Source organism: Corylus avellana, chromosome 11 (assembly GCF_965113065.1).
Source record: "Corylus avellana chromosome 11, dhCorAvel1.hap1.2, whole genome shotgun sequence".
NCBI lineage: Eukaryota > Viridiplantae > Streptophyta > Magnoliopsida > Fagales > Betulaceae > Corylus > Corylus avellana.
The window spans coordinates 12,189,348-12,200,336 of record NC_142500.1 but is presented as its reverse complement, the minus strand read 5'-3'; the positions used below and the strand labels follow the sequence as shown (position 1 = coordinate 12,200,336).

The following is a 10,989-nucleotide window of genomic DNA, read 5'->3' as shown; positions in this document are numbered from 1 at the left end:
AAACTAAAGCTTTAAAGGGAAAAATGCAAAGTTTGGAAGAAAGCAAACTGTGAAAAGATCTAGATGATGTGGTTAAGTTTAACCAAATCCAAGAAAAAAGTTAAATCAGATTAAATTAGATAAAAGATCAAATTGGATAAGATTTTGGATCGGATTCAAATTCAGATTCTGTACATGTCTCAGTATTTTAACCATAACTTTCCGCTCAAATATCGGATTGAAGTAAGGCAAGTGGCATTGGAAAGCTAACGCAAAATAATACAATTTGTTGTAAAATAGGATTTTCCTAATTTGGACGGTTACTATGCCAAAATTGCCCCATAAGTAAAGACAGAAATCTGGACGAATCTTATTCCGATTTCCGACTTCTATTTTGACTGGGAGACAGACCTCCGAATTATCTCGGTTTACTTGGGCTTCTAGGACTTCTCTAAGCCTATAAATAGACTTCTTTGCATTCAAGAAAATATATAGAATTCCAAAGAGCAAAATTCTACAGTTTTTCTCTTCTTAGTTTAGGTTTTTTTTAGATTTATGTTTTATTTTTATGTGGAGTTAAATTCCCAACAAAGGTTGGGGATGAAGCCTCACCGATGAAGAACATCAATACTTTCATGTAAGTCTTTATTTATCTGATTTTATTGGGTTTAGTATTTCAATTGTTTTACTTCTTTTCAATGTATAGAGTGATTCTTGGATATCTTTTGTGATTCAAGGATACACTTGATGATTTAAGATAATTTCACATAATTGATTGTTTGATTTTATTTGCCTAAATAATTAGATATCCCATGTGATTTGTTCTACAGATACATTTGGTGTTTCAATTAAAATTGGATATCTTTTGTGATTTACGGATACATCTAATGATTTAATTGATATTAGATTCCACTTGTGATTTGTGCAATAAATGGATACTTGGGATGATTTTGATTAATTATTTGAAACATAGTAAAACAAATCTAAGATTTTAATTGTGAGAACTTCAGATTAATATTGAAAAACATGGAAGTATGTTGTTACGATTCGGTGAGTGTGAATTCTCAAACCTTAGTATTTTATCTCTTAGTTTATTTTAATTAGTTTATGTTTGTCTTTTAATTTTTAAAACCAAAATTCAAAACCCTTTTGGAACTAGGTTAGGGTAAAATTAGTTTAGATTTAAATTGCTTTTTCAAGAATACAATTCTCTGTGGGATTGACCTCGCACTTGCAATCAATTTAATTACAATCGATTCGTGCACTTGCGAGTTAAATAAATTTGCACAACAAGTTTTTAGCGCCGTTGCAGGGAAATTGTTCAATTTTTGAAACCAATTTATTTCTAAATTAGTTTTATTTTTCTACTAGTTATAATTAGGATTTTATTTTTCTGCAATTCATTTTGTTTTATTCGTGTTACTAATAAATAAATAAAATAAAGATTTTTCTTGTTGTTTTTTGTTTTGTTTGGCTTGTTTTACAGTTCTACCGCAACACCTTCCATACATCAGCGCAATTGAGCGCACTCACAACAAAGGCAGCAATTCCGTAGATCTTTGCCAAAAAATTTATTTTTGGTCATTTTTGTGAGTTTTTAAATTTTAGTTTTAATTTTTTAATTTAATTTTATTTGTGTTAGTTTTTTTTTTTTTTTTTTAATGTAAAAAAAAAAAGGTTAAGGTTTTATGTGGGATATCTGCATGCTAAAAAGTGAGTGAGAAGCATGAATTTTTATTTTAATGATTTTAATGCCTCTCCTAGTTATAGAACACCAGCTCCTACCAACTACCATCACAATTTTTACCCACATAAACCATGTTCATATTGCTCCAATCCTTATCATCATTATAGTGATTGTCCATCATGGGGACAAGCTTCTAATTTTCCATATGAGCAAATGAACACCAGTTTCTCCAATCTAGGGTTTGATTCAAATTTCAATTATTACAACCCGGACTGGTGCAACAAATCTAATTTCTCATGGTCAGCTTAGGCTACAGGAAATTATGCTCACCAATTTGATGAATTGCACCATTCAGAATATCCGCAGTTCGATCATCAAGCTGAACCTCCTGTTTATCAGTCTACCACTCAAGTGCCACAACCTGCATCACAGTCATCACTGGAAGACATGATGAAAACATTAATAGAAAAAGTCGACCAGTCCAACTCATAAACCATACAAGAACTGCGTCAATTTAATCAAGAGCTCAAAGATGAACTGAATCAATTCAATCAAGAGCTCAAAGATGAACAACATCAATTCAATCAAGAGCTCAAAGACGCCAATACTCATGCTACCGCAAGCATGGAAGAATGGATTGGCGAGAGTGAGAATGAACATCCATCTGAACATCAACTTGACCCAATGACTCAATATTGGGACAATGAGAGCATAGAGGATAACAATGAGCAACAAGAGCTTCAAGGACACCTGATGGCTAAAGGACAATACATGATTGTTGAGGATGAGTATGAAAATTCTTATCATGAGAATGTCCAAGCCACCTCCAACTTTGAAAGAGAGGAAAGTGTTACAATAAATTATCTTCCTAAAGATGAGGAAATTGTGGATAACAAAGAGGAGCACGCAGAGCAAGTTGAGCATGCTCAAGTTACCACCACACTTGAGAGCAAGAAAATTGTTGATAACATTGAGGAGGAAGAAAAAGAAGACGAAGTTGAGTACCCTGAGCAAGTTGAGTACCATGAGAACAGTGAGCCACCAATAGATCCTGATCTACCAGTGACATGGAAGTGAGTACTGAAGCTCCTGCTTGCATCACTGTCCCTCTTGAGACATATCAAGAGCCCAAAGCTTCATCGCCTGAATGTCTCAAAGAGCCATCTTATGTCAGGATACTCAAGGACTTGTGCACACAAGCACAGAAATCTAAGAACCACTTTCCTAAGAAGATCCTTCGAAGCAAGAAATTCTACATAAGATGGCGAAACATCCTTCGAGAGGGGTATGAAGTTTTGAAGAAGAAGGGGTGGAACCGTGGAAGGGATTGGTTGGACATCCTTCACGATAGGGGGAAGCGCTGTAAAGTTTTCTCCTCCAGTTTATTTTTTTTTTTTTCACTTCACTCCACAAATTCTTTCTTTCCTTTTTCATTATATTGCATTTCTTTTTATTTGTTTTGGTTTCTAATAGCAATTGATCTTTTGGATGTTTTGTTTCTGTGAAAAAAATATTATTGTTAGTTTTGTGTTGACAGGTGTTTTGGTGTTTAAGTTTAGGGGACGCCCTAGCCTTGTTCACACTCAGATTTCCTTACTTCCGACAATGTATTTCTATACTATACATTGAGGGCAATGTGTAAGTCAATTTTGGGGGTATGAAAAAGCACTTTGTCTATTTATTTTTGTTCTTATTTGTTTATTTTTTTTGTCATTTCGTGTTAAAAAATTTGAAAAAAAACAATAAAAATTATGCTATGTTTTTGTCAAGTTTGAGTTAAACTGTAACTGTGGTTTGCATTTCATTAGCTTGCTTAAATGGTTGAACACATCATTATATCATTTGGAGTCTGAGTCTTTTGACTTATTTTTGGGTAAAAGAGATTTTACTTGTTTTGAGATAAATTTTTATGAGCACATTAACATGTTTTCTGTGAGGTATGATGTTTGAGCTTAAGCTTGTTCTCTTTGAGATTTGTTGGATGACCTATTGATGAGTAACCATTGGCTTGCAAGATATAAAAAAAAAAAAAAAAAAAGAAAAAAATAAATAAAAAAGAGAAGGAAAAAGAAAAGAAAGATTATGTTGAGTTTTCCGCTGAGTAATCGGACCTTTTGCCTCATTAAGCATTGAGTGTTCACGTCAAAATGTGTGAAGTTCAGTGTTGATTAATGATATGGCTAGTCTGGCTTCGTAGCCTTTTTTACTTAAGTTAATAAGCCCTTAGGGATGTTCTACATCTAGTGCCCTAAAGCCACATGGCTTGGGAGTCATTGGCTTAACACTTATTAAATGGGTCAATTAGAAAGCTTAAGGGAGTTAGACATTGTAGAGCCTGTAAAAAAAAAAGAAAAAAAAGTATATCTTGCCTTGGTTGTTTCATTTGTTAGGGATTCTTACAAATTTTATGGAACTTATCTTGAGTTTAAGCTGAAAGGTTCATGATTGTATGATAATTACACTTTACACTTTTCTGAATATATGAGGTCTAAATTCTCCATTTATGAGTGATATGATTATGGATTCCTTTAGACTGTGATGATGATGTTTGTCTTTTTAAGTTTGCTCATGAATAAGAACCATGGTTTATGTGAAACTTCTTTCTTGTTAAGAACATAGTACACAATGTTTGTGAGTATCATTCCTATTAAGCCCTCACGAGACTTCACTCGTCCACTAGGGATGCCTAGGGGTTTAAAAGGCTTATTGCATATGCTAAATGCAATCGTTTCTCCCACGAAAGAGGATTTATGTTTCTTGCTTTCATTTTATTTTTCGTTTCGTTTTGCTAAGGGACTAGAAAAAATGTAAGTTTGGGGATGTTTGATAAGTGCTAAATATTGCATATTTGAACCCCTTTATTTACATTAGTTAATCCCTTAGCTGTGTCGTTATTTAATATTTTGTGTTAGTTTTGTGTTTTTAGTGTTTGTTAGGTTATTAAAGAAAAATTACAGATTTAAAGGAAAAAATGCAAAGTTTGGTAGAAAGCAAACTTTGAGAAGATCTAGATGATGTGGTTAAGTTTAACCAAATCCAAGAAAAATGTTAAATCAGATTAAATTGGATAAAAGATCAGATTGGATGAGATTTCGGATCGGATTCAAATTTAGATTCTGTACATGTCTTAGTATTTTGATCATTGGAAAGCTAACGCAAAATACTACAATTCGTTGTGAAATAGAATTTTCGTAATTCGGATGGTTACTATGCCAAAATTGCCCCGTAAGTAAAGACACAAATCTAGACGAATCTTATTCTGAATTCAGACTTCTTTTTTGACTGGGAGACATACTTTCGAATTATCTAGGTTTACTTGGGCTTCTAGGATTTTCCTAAGCCTATAAATAGACTTCTTTGCATTCAAGAAAATATATAGAATTCTAAGAAGCAAAATTCTACAGTTTTTCTCTTCTTAGTTTAGGTTTTCTTTAGATTTATGTTTTATTTTTATGTGGAGCTAAATTCCCAACTAAGGTTGGGGATGAAGCCTCACCGATGAAGAACATTAATACCTTCATGTAAGTCTTTATTTATCTAATTTTATTGGGTTTAATATTTCATTGTTTTATTTCTTTTCAATGTGTGGAGTGATTCTTGGATATCTTTTGTGATTCAAGGATACACTTGATGATTTAAGATAATTTCACATAATTGATTGCGTGATTTTATTTGCCTAAATAATTGGATATCCCATGTGATTTGTTCTACGAATACATTTGGTGTTTCAATTAAGATTGGATATCTTTTGTGATTTACGGATACATCTGATGATTTAATTAATATTGGATTCCTCTTGTGATTTGTGCAATGAATGGATACATGGGATGGTTTTGATTAATTGTTTGAAGCATAGTAAAACATATATAAGATTTTAATTGTGAGAACTTCAGATTAATATTGATAAACATGGAAGTATGTTGTTACGATTCGGTGAGTGCGAATTCTCAAACCTTAGTATTTTATCTCTTAGTTTATTTTAATTAGTTTATGTTTGTCTTTTAATTTTTAAAACCAAAATTCAAAACCCTTTTGGAACTAGGTTAAGGTAAAATTAGTTTAGATTTAAATTGCTCTTTCAAGAATACAATTCTCAGTGGGATCGACCTCGCACTTGCAATCCATTAAATTACAATCGATTCGTGTACTTGCGAGTTAAATAAATTTGCACAACAGGTAGTCCAAATCTCACCGACTGACTTACACCCGATGATATGCTCAAATAGCCCATGAGAAATAGATATCTTCTAGATAGATTCCGCTGTTGCATTCGCTATCTGCCATTTCTTCAAGTAATCAACATTCTCAGGAGTATTTTTCAGAGGATTCACATCACTACCACCAATAACCTCCCATAAGTCTTCCCCAACAAGATAAGACTTCATGTACAATTTCCATATCTTGTAGTTACATTGGTTGAGCACCTCAACCCCAAAATTGTTAAAGCGTCCACCGGAATCCACTCCCACACCACCAATTGATCTTCTTCACCAAGGATGAATCACCACCACCCTTGAAGCTCTGATACCACGCAGGAAATACGGTGTCCAAAAAATAGGAACAATTAATTTTTAAGTAGTGGAACAAAGATCAAAACTAAATGGAAAAATATACTTCTTATTTATGAAATATTACAACAATAGAAAAGACTTAGGTTGGACCACGCTTGCACAAGATATGAGAAGGTTTTGGTGAGATATGATGTAATGAGAGATTGGGAAACATGCCTAGGGTATATATAAGGGTTCTCACGCTTAACTAACAAGATAAGTGTGACTTTTCATGTGACCAAGGAAGAACAACGAATTTGTATATCAAATGATAATAATGTCTCATGTGAAGGTGCAAGATTGTATTGAAAGATGAAATAGGTTGAATGATGGTAGTGATAATGGTGAGATAACCAAGATAGAAGGTGGCAAGTTGAAAGGGCTAAACAAGAAGAGAATGACATGTGTCATCTATAATGTGCAAATAAGTCCTCCCACATTTAAACTTCAATAAATTCCTTACTACATCACTCAAAACAAAAAGAAGAAAATTAATAAATGCGGATTCTAGAAAATACAGTTTAAAATTAACAAAGTGTCAAGCATAACAAAGACGACCTCCAATTCCAACATGAACTTTAAAGGATTACATTTGTTCCATAACATAGGCATCATACTTCAAACGCAATCAAGATGCCCTTTTATTGTAGTATTACACAACAACTTCATCGTACCACTAGCAATGCTGCTTACAAACTTGGTGCAAACGCCATTATTTGGTAGAGTTATTCGCAGAGATCTAGAGAGAGGTAATTGCCATCTAATGCAGCCCTTTCATAGCACCATCAACATGGCAACACTTGAAGCTGACATAGGTCTGCATGACACGGGGACAATGATGGCATTTCATAGGCTCTGTGATCATTCCAGCAGTGAATGGGATGTCGACACGGCAGCATGGGCGATCCCCTTCAAGAAGCTTGTCATGGTGTTCCTGGAAACAAGCTTCAAAGCCAATCTCAGACACGTAAACCTTCCATTTTTCAAACTCATCCAAGACCTTTTGAATTATCGTTCCATGACCACTGACCACCACTTTAGACCCTTTGATCAGTATAGCCCATCCACCCTCATTCTTGAAGGAAAGCAACTTTTGGATTTCTTGCATCACAGTGTTCTCTTCTGTCTCTTTGTTTGCCTTGGCACACAAGAAAAGGCTTTCTATTTTGTCCCAGAAATGCCCTAGGATTTTGAGGTCATCTTCCCCTTTGCTGTCTTTTCCTAAGCAAAATGTCTCTATGGAAATCCTTTTTTCCTTTATAATCGAATCATTTGCGAGGGTAGTTGCTTTCTTGGCAAATTGTTGGATCCACACGTTGTCCTTGCCTCCATGGAAGAAAATGTACTTCTCCTCTCTCATCTGATTATACAAGATATATATATATATATATATATATATATATATATATATGTGTGTCAAACATCAAATTTCATTTGAATGGACATCATGAATTTTAAATTTTTTAAAATAACTTTTACCCATTTCTGCAAATTTGGATGAATTCCAGCCATTATATATTCAAGCCAATTTGATTCCTTCAGCAAATGTTGTTCAACCTCTTTAGTGAAAGGGGAGGCATTGATTCCCCATACCCGAATCATGTGGAGTGCATTTTTGTGTTCCACTTTCCCTTGTGGGTTCATCACCACAACGATAGGCTTATTCTCAAAGTTCCACTCCTCCTTGATGAACTTGATGCCTACTACAGGTGAAAAGTATTGCACTATGTACCACGACATCTTAGACCGCAGTAGCTCAAACTTCTTTCGCAAGTCATCGGTCCACTTCTCCACAATTGGGATCCATACAATTTTATACTGATCCTTCTTCCTTATTCCATCAATGATTGGATTCAGAATCGAGATATCATCAATGGAGATGTCCAAGCCCGAAAAGAACAAGAGAACATTCTTCTTTCTCAGCACTTCGATGTTAACCTGTTAGTGCAACACGATTATGAAAATTAACTACTAAATATATTCTTCTTAATGTATCAATTGCACATAATATATATATATATATATGCTAGAGGAGCTGACCGTTTTGTTTGTGGAACCATCAATAAGATGCTGCACATTATCCTTGGTAAAAATCAGGGCCTTGAAAATCTCCATGATTTCAGTAGGTGTTCCTAAGAGTTTCTTGAGTTTCCTATATGCTTCTATTACCTCTGCAGTAAACAAGAAATAACTTGTCAGTGTTGTTGCCTATTTTTGAGTCATTATTGTGCATGTGCTTCTTATGAATGAAATTTGCTAGCGGCTAACCTTTTTGTTCATTGCAAACGTCTATCTGCAACTTTAGAGAGTATAGGGTGAAGCTGATTTTCTGAGCAAAGGGCGATAATTCCAATGTCTTGTCCCTGAAATCAACCATTAATTAATAATGAGCATTTGCATTTGATTTAATGAAAAATTATTATGTAGGACAAACAAAATAAAAAACAAAAAACAAAAATCCTACAAGCAGCAGTGGAGGAACACGACATCATAGATCTAGTCTGCACGAAGCAGATCTGTTCCTTAAATGTAATTGTACATGGGTTAGCGGAAGCTTAAAGTAATTTTTATGACTTTGTAACCTCATAACTTTTGGCTATAATTTTTCAGAGCTATATGCTCTATGTTGTAAGAGCTTTATGATCATGAAATTTCATTAATGGAAGTTCTATATTAATAAAAAATTAAAAAAAAAACTATTTTATTATATATGCCACCGCATGCCGTTTAGAAACCTATAAACAGTCATATTAATTACAAACAACCTTGGGGCTTATACGTGGTGAATTATACTCGATGCATCTCGACATGCAATGTAAGAATAAAAAGGTGGTTACGGTTAGCAGTTGTTGGCTAAAACTGCTAACCGTAAACCACCTAGGCAGTTAGTAAAATTCATTAACCACTTATACGGTTAACCGCCTAAACGATTAACTGGTGGTTAGCGGTTAATAACCCTAATAACCGCTAACCACTTTTTAAAATAAAAAATTAAAAAAAGTTCAATTTTTTTTTTTAACAAAAAAAACACACACACTCACAAAAAACAATATGACATCGTTTTTATAGTAATGCGATAATATCCTCTTACATACAACATCATTATTATATATATATATATATATATATATATATATATGTATATATTTTATTTAAACACAAAAACAACGTTGTTTCATATATATATATATATATAGGCGGATAGCATTTTTTTCTATTCGCCTTCAAAAGCAGTTATTAGGCGGTTGATTTTTCATCCCTAATGCAAAGTACATGTCAAAGACAAGAACTTACTCATCGCTGGTGAGACAACACATCTGAGTAGTGCAAACTACAATACTTATGATAGCCCAGTAAACAACCACTGGGATGCAATCCATGGCAAGTGATAATGCTGGTATATCCTTTGTATCGTAGACAAATAGGTTCTCCAACTCAAAGATTGACTCGATGACTTTCAATGTGGCTTTGACCAGGTTGTTAAGTTCATCAATCGATTTCCCATATTTCTGAAGGTCTGGGCGCTTTAAGATGACTGGTACTCGTTTCAGGATCCCCACTGATTTGGCGAGTTGGTCCGACGAGTTCAGTTTGGCAAGGAGCCAGAAATCCCCGTACTCAGAAGCAAAAGCAGAAAGTATCAGCACTGCCTTCGCATCCCATGAATACGTTGAGAGCTTGTTGAGTATTGACATCGTTGTTTTGTGTGCAATTTCCTCACCCGGATCCTTGCATGCCATCTAACATTACACAATTACTGTTAATAAGAAAGATGCTAGCTAATGTAACTTTATGTATAAAAGTATTAAATTCATTTTTGGGATAACTTTACTTAGGATATTTGAAATAATACTCGTTTTAAGAAGATCTCCTCAAATTTCAAAAATTCTCAATTTCACCCCAATGAACTTTTAATTTAATGCAATTTACCTTGACAGTTTTTGGACGTTAAAAGTGATGAAATGACCTTTATACCTCTGAAACTCTTACAAAATTTTAAATTGAAATTTTTTTTTTAAAAAAAAAAAAAAAAAGAAGGGAAAAATTGAAGGTAATTTGGTCTTTTTAGTGATTTCCGTTAGGGTTTAACGATAAAAATTGACGTAGATGATCTACGTCAATTGCATCAAATTAAAAGTTCATGAGGTAAAATTAAAAATTTTTAAAATTTGGAAGATCTTTACAAAAACACGTGATAATTCATGTGTCATAAGTGAAGTTCTCCCATAAAAATATTACATTCATATTTTCTTTATCATTACCTCGCAAGAAAGTTGCTTGAGTAAGCACAGTGGGGGGATGAAGCTGGGGTTGGGTGCCTTTTCCTCCAAATCCTCCTGATGTGAATGAGCACCCTATAATAAACAACAAATAAAAAACAAAAATTAGGAGGTTTGAAAACCCAAAGTTATTTCAACTCAATTCCCATCTAGTACTTTTTTTATCTTCTAGAATAAAATGTGTTGAAATGATCTCAATGCTCATCTCTTTGCCATTTCCAAGCTCGAGGAGATTTTTTAATGATATAGAAAGTGTTACAACAATATTAGTGAATCCCAAAAGGCACTAGCTATGACGAAAATAAAAAAACACAGATGTTATATATAATGAGAGAAGCATATATATCACCACGACATTGTCAACAATATGGGTGGCTCGCTTAAGAACGTTTTTTGCTACGATGAAAAGCGCCTTGGCATCAAACTTTTCGTCAGCATGGACATGAGTTGCGTAAATTAGCTTCAAGATCTGTTCGTCAGACATGGCTAACAC

At 33.9% G+C, this 10,989-nt stretch overlaps 1 protein-coding gene across 1 annotated transcript; it reads right to left on the bottom strand.

Moving 5' to 3' along the window:
• Nucleotides 1-6,976: 6,976 nt before the first annotated feature.
• LOC132164896 (protein SIEVE ELEMENT OCCLUSION B-like) lies at nucleotides 6,977-10,989 on the bottom strand. Its single transcript, XM_088511794.1, has 7 exons — nucleotides 10,846-10,989; nucleotides 10,479-10,571; nucleotides 9,511-9,956; nucleotides 8,485-8,579; nucleotides 8,257-8,387; nucleotides 7,690-8,154; nucleotides 6,977-7,576 (listed from the first exon to the last, which is right to left on the bottom strand). Exons 1-7 carry the CDS (start codon nucleotides 10,978-10,980, stop codon nucleotides 6,977-6,979), a joined length of 1,965 nt encoding a protein of 654 aa, XP_088367920.1. The 5' UTR covers nucleotides 10,981-10,989.

Excerpts from the sequence above, each read along its gene's own strand:
- LOC132164896 (XM_088511794.1), bottom strand. The coding sequence starts at position 10,980 with ATGTCTGACGAACAGATCTTGAAGCTAATTTACGCAACTCATGTCCAT. Across the intron at positions 9,957-10,478 it reads TCAAGCAACTTTCTTGCGAG|ATGGCATGCAAGGATCCGGG; the intron begins GTAATGATAAAG and ends GTGTAATGTTAG. Across the intron at positions 8,388-8,484 it reads CGTTTGCAATGAACAAAAAG|AGGTAATAGAAGCATATAGG; the intron begins GTTAGCCGCTAG and ends TGTTTACTGCAG.